The sequence below is a fragment of the Pundamilia nyererei genome, unplaced genomic scaffold (assembly GCF_000239375.1).
Source record: "Pundamilia nyererei isolate P.nyererei 1_Seehausen unplaced genomic scaffold, PunNye1.0 scaffold00096, whole genome shotgun sequence".
In the NCBI taxonomy this organism is placed as follows: Eukaryota; Metazoa; Chordata; class Actinopteri; order Cichliformes; family Cichlidae; genus Pundamilia; species Pundamilia nyererei.
In genome coordinates, this window is record NW_005187497.1 from 1,003,509 (window position 1) to 1,019,172 (window position 15,664).

Genomic DNA, 15,664 nt, shown 5'->3' on the forward strand with positions numbered 1-15,664 from the left:
CTTCCTGTTAAAAGGGAGTTTTTCCTCCCCACTGTCACCAAAGCTCATAGGGGGTTGTTGGGTTTTTCTCTGTATGTGTTATTGTAGAGTCTACCTTACAATATATAGCACCTTGAGGAGACTGTTGTTGTGATTTGGCATAGTAAAATAAAATTTAATTGAACTGAATTAGAAAGTGTTGTTAGGACAATCGTGTGTTCACTTTTAGATCAATAGAGTGTTTTGAAAGTTAGTCATCAGGACTGTCTAGACAATATTTTGCATTATGTCAGTCAGAAGGAGACATAGATGTTTGTGAAATCACAAAGAGGCTTTTAGTAATCTCACAGAAACTGGATTCAACACTGTTTCTCAACACTCCCTCCAGATTAGAGTGAGGGCGGTGAGGATCACATCCTGTATCTGGAATAGGTTGCTCTTTATTGTTATTATTAATTGAAAAATCAATGAAGGTCTAAATCTGCTGTCAAAATGACACTGAACAGACACAGAGTAATAAATCTGCTGTAAAACACAGAAGACTCTGTTATCATTTCCAGACACTGAATGTTTATAAAGAATATGAGAATAAAACATACAAGTCAGTTAAAGCTCTTCTCTCAGATGTTGAGTCAGACTCAGATGATTTATTTATTTTCTGAGTTTCATTGCTTTTGGAATCTGAGATAGAGCTGCTTCCTCCCCTTTCTCTCTGCATCCATCTGGGAAGCATCACCAACATCATGCAAGACACTGAACCTTCAACATGACCGAAAGCAGGTCAGGGGGCACAAAGTTTCCTGAATGTCAGGCAAAGCTCATCCCTGGCAGAAAACAAAACGGGTGACTGGTGATTTTCTTTCAATTCTGGCTCATTATAACCACGCAAACTCAAAATCACGGAGTATCTCTCTAATTGTTATTTATTTATTCATTGGGGGAAGTTGTTTGAAAGTATTTCTCTAAATCACACAGGGGGAAATACTGAATTAAAATAAAATTAATGACAGCTGGTGACACCATGCACCATTTAGCATCCTCTTGGGATTTTACGTAATTCTTCCTCATTATAAATAATCGTATTTTTTATTGTTAATGTAATTTACCTAAAGTTTCTTCCTTTTGCTTTCTTTGGTATAGTAGTTGTCATATAAAGTAAATCATTTTGAAGTAAAGGAGACCTCATCAAGTTTTCTTGGCATCTCTAGATTGCAAATTGAACAGGAGCTGCATGTGCAAACTTTCAGATGAATCCAATCTATTCTGCGAGGCAGGGAATGTTTACAGCAACTTCCATTTGCTTCTTTGTATGTGCAATACTTCCTTCCCTTATTCTAATCATACCCGTGTCTTGTAACAAAAGCCCACAGCTCAGGTGTTTCCTCTCTGCGCAGCGAAGGTGGCCAGGAAACTGTTCCTATGGACGCGTATGGTTTCTCTTAAACACATCCTCTTTCAGTCCAGTGTAATGCAACAGGGACTGCTGAATATATTTGTCTGTTTTATGGAAAATGCGCTCTTTCAGCAAACCCAACTATCTTATCTTTCAGCCTTTATTTGGATATTTCCAGATGGTCGGTCTCTCTTTTGAGCTGCTGTGGACAGTTCTGCTCGCGCATAGTAAATGATGGATCCGCGTTTTATCCTGGCTTGAATGAGATTCAGTCCGCCCTGAGAGGCTCGCTCATTGGAGGAAATTGGATGGCCAACGTAAGCGCTCCTCTTGAATGAGAAAATAGCAGCAGGGGGAAAAACAGACTGAGCAACACACACGACACTGACAGCAGCCAAGCAGGGGCCACTGAAAGAGAGAAACACGGACCCAGTCTGTTGGTGCAGCCACATGAAGGAGCTCATTATCATTTTTGTATTATTTATTAATTTTTTTGGAGTAAACAGATTTTCGTCATCAGGATTTAAACCACGAGATTCGCGTCATTTTGAGCCGCGCGCGCATTCCTCGGCAGGATCTGCGCATCTTCAATTGCCAATTGTTTTCTGCTCTTCTTAAAGCGTCAATAGTAATGTTCGAGCAGGGACTGGCGAAGCGGTTCAGCTGAATTCCTGTCTTTCAAGAAAAAAGCAAGAAAGAAAGAAAAATGGAACAGCGGCTCGCCAAACAAGAAAGCAAAAACATGGATGCGTGTTTGAGGCGACTGAAGCAGGAGCTGGTAGGTTCCGTTGTATCTTCTTGTGTTGTTACCCTGGACCGCTGTTTTACTTTATTCGTGTGTATTTTGAGCATTTTTACCGCTTATACGCGTTTTACATAAAATATTTAACAATTTTCACATTTTAAATTTAGAAATGTCGCTTTATTGCGCGCTATGTGTCCTGAAACATTTCTACATTTCCAAGTCTAATATTCTGGAGTCTAGTTTTCAGCTGAGGGTGCATGTGTGTCTTTTTAAATCGCATTAATCTGTGTGGGCTTAAAGCTCTGAGCACACCAGAGGCATGTGTACATTTCCCTCCTCTCTGTCCACGCATCTGGGACAGATGTTTTAAGCTTAATGAGCTCAAGACGGTTTTTTCTTGTCATAAATACTCTGCGCTGGGTTATGGATTCTTGAAAGAAAGCGATTTAAGGTTCACACTATTCTTGGTGCCTTGTAGTAAATTTAATCATGTGTTGCAACAGACTGTTCGGAGCTCCAGCTCTCACAGGGGAGTGAGTGAAATTGGCAGTCACATTGAGTTTCATCACGTTTCCATGCTCTAAATGAATTTGTTAGACTCCGTTATTTAATATTTTCATGTCTCCTCTCATCTACCATGTTTGATGTGAGTACATTTAGTCTGCCATTTCTTTCCTCTTCTTTGAAATGTAAAAACAAAATCTGTAAGCTTCACCCTCGTGCCCAAAATCATCTGGCAGTGACACACTGTAGACCCATTTTCTGAGGAGCCTTAACTGGCACAGATTTCATTTGGAATCATCTTCAAAGCAGCGACGGATTTTTTTCCCCCCCTTTTTGTCCAGCCACTGGCCTGCAGAAAGGCCTTGCGTGGCTGCATGTTTTGCAGCTTAATCTGCTCTGTGACTTCATGATTTGCTGCTCCAAATTAGCCACACGTCTGTGAAGTGGCACTTGAGATTTAAGGGGAGTTGACGTTGATGCCAGAAGGACATGTTGTGTTAGGGCTGCCACATCGCAGTTTGGTAACATAATAGAAAAAGTGTCATGCCATGCCGAGGATCAAACAGGAGAACGGGGAGCAGATGCCAGTTAAAAAGCTGAGGCAGTCTCCCCCTGCTCTCAAGACCATGTGGGATGCAATCTGTTGTTCAGAAATAAGGGGTGTCTATGCCAAGGTTGTCACTTTCCTTTCCACTGTGACTGATTTTCATCCAGTGTTCAGTGGAGAGCGGTAAAACCGGCTCTATCAGCAACACAGAGATCACAAACATCTAACAGCCGACTTACAGCTGTGATGCCGAGTCAAGCGGCTCCTGGACATCTCTTGCGAATTTGTGGCTTTGAAGTCAGCAATTTTGGACCATACCAGTTATGCATGTTTTGGAACACTTACTACAAACAGCATGACCTTAAATCATTCCAAAAACCATTTTGCATGATGTTTTGTTTTTTCCTGCTGTGTTTTCATTCATTTCCATGCAGCATAAAAGCAACAGAACTCGAGCTACACAATCCATCACAATCAACATCAAGTTCGTATTCACATTTGTCATTTGTTTGCAACGCAATGAGTGCAGACTAATATAACTGCATTATAACACTATTTTCTCAAAAACAGCACAGAAATGTAGCTTTCCAATCAAACCAGATATCGCTTTCACTTAATTATAGCCTCTGTGTTTATGGTATCTATTTTCTGTTGGGAGAAGTTTAGATTTTATCCCAACCATTCAGCAGGGAGTAACTTTTCCATCTTGCCAACATTACGTCCAGTCAGAGCAGAGTTTACTTTTATCACATAAGTCAAAGAAATATGCCATTTCTCTTTCTCTGTGTTGGGTTGTGTTTAGCAGTATCAGCCTTTTGTGTCCGTTTTACTTTTTTTTTCTTACTTTCCATCTAGAATTGGAAGAAAAAAGTTGGTAAGGAGCACAAATGTCAGTTGTGTGAGGGCTGGAACCAGGCTAAGTTTTAAATGTCTGCTAGCTGTATGTCATATCTTATAGATATGAATGAAAATAGGCGCAAGCTGGTAGAAAAATGCATGTAAGAGCTTAAGCTGATTGTGCATGTCTTGAAAAATGGCATGCAGTGAACGTTACACACAAGGGCAACTGAATGGAAGGAGCAAAAATAATAGTATAGTCCCTTAAACCTTTACCTGATATATTCTAATACTCCTGACTAAAAAGTTACAATGAAACAAGAAAAGCTACATAGTTGAGTTTGTTTGTGTCTATAGCAACAAAGAAGCCTGAATGTGGCATTCAAAGGCTATACGAAAGTCACGTGAATGCCAGCATGACTTCAGTGTTTCACGTAAGACACACTGAAACCCAAACCCTGATGTCCTGTCAGCTCTACAACAGGAGTGTGATATGAAAGTGTGGGCACTGTGTCAGCGGTTGAGGGTGTGGGTCCTTGTGGGAAGTACAGACAGGTCACACTTGAAAGTTTGACCCTCAAACTTGAAAAGCTTGGGGTCTAATTTCTTCAACTGCTGACCATGTCCATCACAACAAATCCATTAAATATCAAACCTGACAGTCAGGAATATAGCACCATCTGTCTTCCTGTGTGACTCAAACTGAAAACAGTCGTTTAACTTTATTCTTTAAAAGAAATACACGAGTCCTCTGAAATCCTGAGGATAGACAGTAATGACAACAATGAAATCATTTCAAGCCTATGCATGACTCATGATTGGTGCAGCAAACAGACAGTCATGACAAAGAAAACATAAGCTCTTCCTGCCTACTTGATGTTGAAAATGCAAACGGTGACACGTCTTTGACTCACTTTGTCGAAATGTAGGGTTCACACCTGGTTAGCAGCGTCAGACACTAAAACATAAATCAGAGCGTTTCATATCATCGCCGCTGAAGCCGACTTCACATGCAGCGTGCCCCCTTTTTCTCTTTCACAATTGAGGCGAATTTCAAACATGACTGTCACCTTGGAATTCAACACCAAAGCCAGCAACCATGAAGTCATGAAATCTGAGAGAAATGCACCTGAGTGCCAAGCCTGTTGTGTCTTCTGGAAAGTTCTTTGTTACCTTTTGGGCGTTGGAGCTGAAAGCTGTACACAAAGCAGGGTTGTGGCTTAACTTTAAGCCCGTTTGTTTTGTGGCTCCCCCTGTGGCTCCCGTTCTCCAAACTGCCCTTCCTTCCCCTCGGCTAAAATTGGACCAACTCTTGGTGGCAGCTGTGGGGTTTGCGTGGGTGATCATTGTGTTTGAGACTGAGCTACAAACCTTTAACAAAGCCTGTTTATCATTATGACTCTGCACACGTAACCGGCTTTTTCATGGTTCACAGAATGGAAAATGAAATCACTGCCCAAGATATCAGATTTATTTTGGCCTTTTTTTTCTTGGATGCAGAGTGAACAAGTTAAGTTAATGCTGCTGTTGTGACCACACGTGCAATCCTGTTAGTGTAAGATCAAGTCCTGACCTCCTTACCTTATACGTTCACTGGAAACAATGTGTGAGGTATAGATCGGTATTCTCTATGCTCTGACCTTTGCATTACATCTTGTCTGACACTGTTGAAGTTATATTTATAAATTTGTTCTTTTTAAAAATAACCTATATACAGCACTGAGGGTTCAGAACAAACCACAAATTGAAACATCTATTATCAAACAGCTGTTCATCTTAACAACAGCTGACACCTCAATATTAGAATTTAAGATTATGTTTTTCTCTGACCTCCAGATAAAAGTAACTCCAATACATTCGCTCATCTTTCAGCTCTGTTTTGATCTTTACCATCTCCTGAGGGATTTGACCTTCCCCTCAGCAGTAATTAGCCTTTCTGTGTTTACTGTCTAGCCAGTAACACTGACAGTCATTCAGTAGAGTAAGTTTATCCAAGGGTTTTGGGTCAAAAGTGGTCAAAAGCTAAAAACAAGATTTAAGATATACTTCTCTAGATCTTCTTGATGCATGCTCAATAATCCAGGTAAGTAAATCTCCAAAAGTTGATTCTGTTCATCTGGACGTAGCGTTTTGTGGGAGAAACATTTCGTCACTCATCCAAGTGACTTGGATACGCTACGTCCAGATGAACAGAATCAACTTTTGGAGAATTCTCTAGATCCACTTTCATATTACAGAAGTCGGTCATTATAAGCATTTCCAGTATTTTAAAAATGAAAATACAATATAAAAAATACTGAAGATGAATTCCTTTAAATCAAAACGACATTTATGACTTAGCAATCCAATACAGTACAAGTATAAATATCCAAAATGTTTCAAATTCCAAATTGAAAAACTGTAAATAAGCTGCACATTTTTAAATGGCTTAAAAAAAAACACTGCATTAAAGGCTTTGCACAGCCATTCACTATCAGTTGAAAAATGTACTAGATGATGCACACAGAAAAAAAACCCAGCATCAACGACCACATTTATTTTCTTTAGGAAATGCTTGTGTGATTTAGCGCTCCTTTTGATCTTAGAGGGGGGCTGAGAATTGGATGAGCACTTTCACTGCCCCCACACGAGGTGCTGACGTCAACTCCTGTGCTATCGAGCTTCTACGTGACGATTATTGCTTCCAGTGAGGAGTTCCCGCCAGGACAACAACAGATTGGGTCCCAGACCGTCTCCAAATATCATCTGCCAAAGATGATGATATGGATCCTAATCATCCTACATCTCCCACGGCAGCATAAATGAGCTCAAGCAGGAAACAAGCTATTAAACCACCTCCCTTTTTCTGAAAAGGTCATCAGGGAGTCTTTGTTGGCCAGCAGGACCTACAAACAGTTATATTTGCTCTCGACTGGTTCATTTTAAAAGTTGTGGTTCACCTAGTTTCCCATTTTCATTTACCCCTAAGTGTTGCAGATAGTTTTGCTAAACCATAAAGAGACAGCTCTATTATCTGAGTAGGGAGGAGAAGCAAAACATTTTCCTAAAAATGAGAACATCTTCTAAAATTAAAGTACAAGAAGGCTTTTATGTTTATCATTCACACTTCTTCGTCTCCTGAATGCGACCCGGAGGACATACGGGCCAAACAGAGTCACCATATAACCTTTTTTTTGTCAAAGAGGCATTCATTGCCATGTGCATAGTAATTTATTTCTTTCACTAAATGCTGCGCAGATTTATTGCCCTCTTTATCGTGACCTCAGGGCCATCCACAGCAGTTCAGCCACAGAGACCTTGTGTGTATCCCCCAGACAGAGAACCCATTCCTGTCCTTGACCCACACAGATCACCATTCATATTTAATTAGGGGTGGAGGTGGAGGAAGGGGAGTACACACTATAGATACTGCTGCTGGTCATCGCCTTCCAAACAGGAAGACCTTTTGGGTCTGATAACCTTGGCCTCCCCCCTTCAGCTACTAACAAACAACAACAGTGAATGGCCTGCATTTTGTAGGCAGAATAGAGCACTGGTTTGTTTTTGATTACTTGTTTGGGTTTATTTTCCTCCTAATAATCTGAACACAGCATCCATGCTCTAAAAAAGTACACTGACTTCGTTCTACTGAGGCAAGTCTGGACTTGCGTGGATGTGTGAGCTCAGTGTGTTTGCACAGCGCATTTATTTTTCCCTTCATAACTGACATGAGGTAATACCGAAACCATGATCAAGGCAGAACTTGATCTTGACAGACAGCAGAGCAGGAGCACTGATTTATTTATACTTTGTGGTATTTAATTCACTTGCATGTATATTGAATGGTTTTCTAGAAGCGTCTTCACAGTTAGAAAGATCTGACATGTGGCTCTGAAATAAAGAATCACCTATAAACTTTTTTTTAAAGCTCTTAATTAAATAGCCCACCACTTTTTAATAAGCCTCTATTCAGTATTAGATGAAGGCTGCCAGCCTTTGTTCTTAAACTCTGAAGCATTCAGCCCTTGATTGGCAATTATGTCTCCTTGGCTAACATCACTGCAGCCAGAAGAGAAAGTAGAGGGTTTTGGGGGGGATTAAATGTTTGTCTTATTTTTTTCAAATTTTTCACATTCTCAAAGAAATGCATACTCTCTCGATTAAATAAAGGGAAAAAAGAAGATTTAACCAAACTTCACAAGACTGCATTAATGATTAAAGTGTTTCTGGGCAGTACAACAATTCCCTGCAGCGCCAATTTCATCCCAGTTCTCTTGTTAAATTAGATTAGACAGACATTATTTCTCATCTCCGTTTTTGTCCTTAAACCCTTAAGGTGCGCGTGTAGGTCCTCTCAGGTCTGCCAGGCCCTGGGCTGATTCACACATTGTAAAAGTGAGACATCTTAGGATTTCCGTAACATCTGTGTCTAAACAAGAAACCGCCGCAGGACAACATTTTTAAGTCACTTTTGGCATTCTGAGTAAGATATCGGATGAGGGATGAAAAGGCTGACATATTTGGGCCACAAAGTTCAGCTTTGAAATGGCAGCGGAGTGCCTGGAGTTAGTTGGCATGTTAAAGGTAGAATAATAGGGTTTGGCTTACTGCTGTTCCCCTGTTTGTTCCCCAGAGCATAGTATGAATTATTAATATCGCCTTAGAATAGAAATGCCAGTAAACAACACTGTGTTTTTAAATAACTGTGGGGAGTGTCTGCATTTTAGGGATAATGGAAAAGTTGCACGTGAATGTTAAACTGCAGTGTTTGAGGTTAGCGTGTGTAAACAGGTGCAGCTCTTTGAGTCTGCATACCTAGAAGATGATATTACAAAAGGCAAATTTAATACATTAAAGCAATCCTGATCCTGGGATAAACTTTACTGAAGGCTCCAAAAATGCAATGATAAATACATAACTCCCCTTTTGCCTCAAGTCTTGTTGACTTTTCTTGTGTAAGTAAGTAAACCGTAATTATGCACCCTTTCCCAGCCTTTCCCAGGACGCAGACAATTACAGCTAATGAAGTCAGCCATATGTGAAAGGCACAAAGACAAGAGACAACCTGATTGTGCTAATTACATGTACCTTCACTTCCTAATTTAGCGAGCCAGCGGGAAGCTCAGAGGCCTGTCATCCCCGCATGTGCATTGATAGGCCTATTATCTGATCTTAGAGGTTATTCACGCCCGCGTGCATCTACTCAGCCATATGTCGTGATAAGCCAAGTGTTTTAATGCAGAGATTTACTGCTGATGGTAAAGGATAGTGTATTGATGTCAAAGCCAGGTCACTGTGCTTCAAGTGTATGTAGACAGTCCAAATTGGATGAATGACAAACATGTAATAAACCAGTGTTTCAATGAAGAGATTTTTTTTTTGCTCTTTAAACTTTATGACACTGTGAGCTAATATTTCTATATATTATATATATAGAAATATTATTTTCTTTCTTTTCTATATTAGAAAAGAAAGAAAAGGAAAGTTGGTCTATTTTATATATTCATTAATAATTTAAGAACATAATATACAGAATAGTTTGCAATAATTAAATCACTGCATCTGTGTGACTCTGTTTCTCCAAAAATGTTTTGATATGGTTAAATTTTGTAAATTCATTATTGAAGTTGTGCAAGTGCTAAATGAAAGCAGAGCAGATGTTGTCATATTTATAATCCATCCATTCATTTTCTTCTGATTATAGAGGTGGGGTACACCCTGGACAGGTCGCCAATCTGTCGCAGGCTTAACTCAGACTCACATTCACACATAGGTCTAATTTAAAATTACTGGAGGGCTCAGAGAGAACTCGTGGAGACACAAAGGGCCCAGCCAGATGGTAGATTCGAACCCAGCTCCCTCTTACTGTTAGGCAACAGTGCTGACCCCCATGCCACCATGCTGCCCTGTATTTATTCTGTGCATGAAAAATGTCTAGCACATGCACTTTTGGTGAACTTGCTCCCTTTCTGCTTGAGCAGACAGCAAAATTCCTGTGTTGCAGACATTTACAGACATGCAGAAACCATGAACTTCCTTTAAGGGTCTGCACGGTCACTGGAACTCCAAGATGCTGCACTTGGACACAGTGGCGTCTAAGCTAAATGGGGCATGCGGACAGGCTGTCCATGACAACATGCTGATGTTCAGTAGGTTTAAATGTTAATCGCATTCAAAACGTTTTCTGAAGCTTTTAATTAACAGTGAACATACTCTATAAAGCTGAGGCTAATGCGAACAGCGTGGCATGTTTGGTTATAAAATCAGGACATATTAAAAATTTGACATGTTGGTAGCTCTGCAAGTAATTAACTTCATCCTGTGAAGTAAATGATGTGCCAGATTTAATGACTATCAATCCAATAGTTGCTGAGACATTTCTCTAAATGTAAACATGGTGCCAGAGGAATGGCCAGGAATTGATGTCACATTCTGGGATGAAGTAGTGGACTAACAAAGTGAGGACTAACTTTAGCATATTTTGAGCTAGCAATTCTGACTTTTCCATACATTTCACACATTTTTATGCCTTGTGTTTTACTTTTTAAATCAAAATGTTGTCTAAGAATTTGTCACATTTGTCAATTTTCCCACATTAAAAAAAACTCATATCCCTTCTCACACAGTAATAAGAAGCTTTGATTACGATGCTGTAATGCCAACTGCACTATGCAGCAACTTTTCCCACCCAGGATCAGCATAATCACTGTTCCCTGGAGATCTAAGTATCGCAGCCTAATTTTGTTGCACCTACATCCAACCTCCTGCCCTCTGCATCCCCTTCTTATGTTCTAATGGTGTCATTCATAATTGAATCCATCAACAGTTTTTTCTCTTCGACATCTAAACATATGGCAAAGGATTCCCCCCTGTTTGCCCCCACCCTTTCCATCTCTGCTCATATGGCTGACTCTCACCACCCCTCTCGCTCCTTTCATTGTTATTCCGTTTCCGCCTGAGTGAGTCCCCCCATCCACCCCCTCACACACACACATTGTATTTGGGGATTATAGTCTAGATGGGCAGTGGTGATTGGCTGTCACTCCCAGTGGTGTCCCTCCATTGGAGGGGGATACATATAGAGGCAGTCAGACTGATCCATTTGAAAGGTGAGAGACAGTGACGGGCTGACTGAGGTGCAGCCAGGAGGATCAAAACCTGCTGCTTTTTTTAAATTTTATTTTAAGGTAAGGTGTAGGTTTTTATTACAGCTGCCTGTTTATTCTCATAGTAGCAATTTATTTTATTTGAAGGCTTAAAGTTTAGTTTAAAGGTATTTGTTTTTGTTGGTTGACTAAGAGCATCTTCTATGGAAGTGTAGTCATGTTCATCTGAAGGTGTGCTCTGCAAGATTTTCACCAAAATTTCCCGTGAACTAATTTTTCAAAATTCCTTGCATGCTTCCTCGTGTCTTTTCACAGATGCTTTATTTTTCATTCATCAATCAGTAGCATGTTATGAAATCATAGCAGAGAAACCTATAATATCTAAGACAGTTATTCAGAGGGCATGCAGTGATTCAAGGCTGGAAGTTAAGACACGGGTTAGGATGCTGGCTCTGGGTTGTGTGGCTGCCTTCAGGAGAAGACAGTTAGTCCAGGTCACATGACGCAGGCTTTCAAACAGATGAGAACAGGAAGAGAGGCGGAGGAGGTTAAAAGCAGAGAGGATGATTACTGCTGCACAGAGAGTAGAACACACGAATACAATGGGCTCAGAGGAGAAAGCAGATATGATAAATCAAATGAAAGGAAGTAAAAAGGAAATTATAGATGGTTTTTTTTTAAATGAAAGCAAGTGTGTTCTACAGCTGTCACTAGTTGGATTCTCTCTCATACGCTGGCCATATGGGACCCCAGCCTGTCGTCCAAAACTAGGTCACATGACCACATAATTAAACAAGGTGCATACCCTAAAACCCACAAGTGAAGAGATAAAAAACAGGCTTAGTACAATAAATTATCTTTTTAATAAGTTTCTTTAGCCTGCTCCATTATTCATAAGGGGGTCATCGCAGTAGATAGATCCATGTTGAATTTAGCAAATTTTTTACCAGGGATAATAACTGTTAATATTTGCTGGAATGAATGACTGTTGTCAGTTGCTCTTGTGCAATGAGATTTTTTTGTCTGTGTGTGTGAAACACAAATGTAAATGTGAATACCGCTATCAGTCCTTTATCTTTATTTCTCTCTCTGTCTTTCTGCAGTTATCCATGAAAGAAGCTGGAGATGGCCTCCATGCTCAGATGAATTCAATGATGGGAGCCCTTCAGGAACTCAAGCTCCTTCAGGTCCAGACGGCACTAGAAAGTCTTGACATTTCAGGGCGGCCTATTAACCGGGGAATGCCCCACACGGCTTCAACTGCTGCTGCTGAACCACCAGCTGCAGCAGCATCAGCTTCAGGAGAGGATCAGAGCCGCTGTATCAGAGAAACCATGTCTGAGGAGCCCAGCCCGAATCACATGCCGAGTTCAAGGCAGTCTTTGGAAAGCAGAAACTCGACTAGTCTATCAGAAAACAGAAGCAGTCTGGAAACCTCATCCTCCTCGTCATCCAGCCTAGAGAGCGAGAGTGAAAGAAGTCAAAGAAGTGCACGGAGCTCAAGAAATGCAAGAAATGCAAGAAGTGAAACTGACCTGGAGTCTGTACCGAGAAGGTGGTCAGGATATACTGCCCCTCAAGTGGACTTCTGTGGACCAGTTGTGGGAAATCCTCCACCAGAGGCCTACCCTAGCCATCCCCGTCCCCGTCGTGCACAGATAGTGGACCTGCCTGGAATCCTGTACAGTCTCTCAAGAGAGGGTCCTTCCTTAGATAGCGACTACTCCCAAGACAGCACAGATGACGCCAGTGACTGGACTTCTTCGCTCATGAGCCGCTGTCGCAACCGTCAACCATTAGTTCTGGGGGACAATGTATTTGCAGACCTTGTGGGCAACTGGCTAGACCTGCCTGAGGTGGACAAGGAGGAAGGAGAAGAAGAAGAAAGGGCAAAGAGGAGAGAGGAGAGAATGGATGGTGGGACAGAAAGACCAGACACCCCAGCTCACCCTCTACGCCTCAGCCGCTCACAGGAGATCTGCAAAAAGTTCTCATTCACCACAAACATCTTCAAAAAGTTCCTGCGAAGTGTCCGGCCTGACCGGGACAAGCTGCTCAAGGAGAGGCCAGGCTGGGTGGCTCCTGAGCTTCCAGAGGGTGACCTCTATAAAAGGCCCAAGAAATTGCTTCCCAAAAGTTCAAAAGGCAGCTTTTACCTGCCGTTCTGGGCGAATGGACAGCAGGGCAAAAGCAGCACATGTATGCATCTTCCAGAGACAGAGAGGAACCACCACCAACACTTGCACCAGTTTTACCAGCAGCCATTTGCAGGGATTTATTTAGACAGAAGGCAGCCAGAGACTGGTCTGGAGAAAATGCAGCCCTTGTTTGACTACAACACAGCTGTGTGGGTCTGACAGCGAGTCTCTGGCCAACAGACTGCCAGTGACGCCAGATTGAGCGTGTGACAGGTGCTGTAGGATTTTGGCTGAGATAAAGGAGCGTGAATGAACGAGAGGCTTGGACACAGTTATCTTCCAAAAATGAACCGCTAAATTCACACCCACATCGTGTTTCTCCTGCGACTGAGAGATTATCAGGGCAACATTTCGTCTGACAATCCAAAAACCCAGACCTCGCTTGATGTGTCCGTGTGAGTGTATGCTGCGATGCATCTGAGAAAGAATGAGACTTTTTTAGGGTTTATGCTGCAACTTTTGTATTATTCAAACTCCTTCACACGTGTGCATGTATGACTGGATTTTCATGTTCTCCTAAAAGACGGTACACCATTCTCAGAATGTCACTATCAATTTAAATCTTTTTAATGCAGACTTTTTCCACTTCTGCTCTACAGGACACACTTCTTTGCACTTCTTTGCATCTATAAATAGCAACACCAACTGTTGAATTGCATGGTTACTGTTTTTATAAATGATGCTACAAACAGCTGTTACTGAACGCACTGCCACTATAGAGTCCTCAGCTTCCCTTTTATTTCCAAAACGGCTGTAACAACCTGGAAACTCATGACTACATGAACTCGTCTTGTTCACCTTTGCTCAGGGAGCGAATGCCACACAGGAGAAAGCACTGCCACATTCAGAATGGGTTTCCAGTATATATATATTTTTGTCTTGCTTTAAAAGCATAACAGCAATACGGTGCATGACTTGTTCAAACTTTGTACATTAAACTTTGAAATCTGTCCCTCGTAATCAGAAATGCTGTGGTTACTGTCATGTTGGAAGCACTCTCTTTAGTTCTCTGCTATGTAGACATGGCAAATGTTGAGTCAACCAAAGTCCTCGTGGGCTGCTATGCAGAGAGAGGAGGGGATAAAGATGGCACAGCCAACCCCAAGTACTGACTAACTGACAGCCATCTGGTACTCAGACATTATGTAAAGTATGTTCGCCACAAGCTTAAAGATGCAAAATGGGCTTCTTTAATCCCAGAGCTTTGTGAATTAACTGACTGTGTTATATACTGTATATATGCAGGCGAATGCATTACAGGGCTGTAACAGATATAGGACCCATAATCTGTGAAAGGTACAACAAACTGAACAGGCTAAATGTACAGAACATTGTACATATTTGTCATCAAACAGCAGCAATAAGATTCATTTAGTGTAATATCCCATCGCATGATTTTCATTATTCTGCACAGATAAATGTCACCATAACAGCTGATTGTGTAAACATTGCTACAGCTCTTGTACTTAAACTACAAACCAGTGAGGTCATATTTAATCTACATTATTTATTCTATTATAATAAACATAATAAACAGTTTCAGTATTTTTCATTTCAAGCAGAACCATAACAGTTCAAATCAAACTATAGCTTCCTTCACAAACTCCCTCAGGTCACAGACGACACTGCCCACTATTGATTCGTGTTTTTTTATTGTTATTATTATTAAGGGACCACTGATATGCAAGGACAATCTGATATTCTTAACTTAATATTAAAGGAAAAAAACATTATTTTCACTCAGTTTTTGATGCAATACCAGACCAATAATCTTAGCCAGCAGGGATTAGGCCTCAGAGGTGGTTTTGAGTGTCTTGGCCAGTTGATCCATATGGTGCTGTCTCTGTTTCAGTAATCAGGTCAATACATATACTGCACAGTCTGAGGGTTCAACACACACAGACAGTTTCTTCTGCCAGAAAGTGCAGTCTGAGATGTCATGACACGTAGTACATATATGTAACTGTAACATTTATTTCTTCCTATTAAAGCTGTCTTCTGAGTGTAATTCTCAGCACTGTTGTTGATATTTTTCATCGAGGTTCTGCGAACCTTCAGTGGTGATCTTGTGTCATGTGCACTGTAAAACTGTCACTGACTCTTTGTAAATTAAATCTGTTTTCAGAATGAAATGCTGCTTTTGTGCATCAGTGTGTTCGTTTGTGCAACATCTTTCTCTACTGTAGAACTGACACGGAAACTAGACATGTTTGGGAAATATAATTACAGTCCATGTAAATCTTTTCTGGTAATGCTAACTAATACATTATGACACAGTAGTTATAATATATTCAAGGCAATTAATGAAAGGGTGTGTCGCAGGAAGAGGAAACAAATGGAAGATTCAAGAGGCATTAATTTGTCCAAAACATAAAG

At 40.9% G+C, this 15,664-nt stretch overlaps 1 protein-coding gene across 1 annotated transcript; it reads left to right on the forward strand.

Annotated features, from left to right (window-relative positions):
- The first annotated feature begins 1,755 nt into the window (after positions 1-1,755).
- inka2 (inka box actin regulator 2) lies at positions 1,756-15,409 on the forward strand. The gene is made up of 2 exons (XM_005740017.1): positions 1,756-2,150; positions 12,194-15,409. The coding sequence occupies exons 1-2, from the start codon at positions 2,079-2,081 to the stop codon at positions 13,445-13,447; spliced, it is 1,326 nt and encodes a 441-aa protein (XP_005740074.1). The 5' UTR covers positions 1,756-2,078; the 3' UTR covers positions 13,448-15,409.
- The last annotated feature ends 255 nt before the right edge of the window (positions 15,410-15,664 follow it).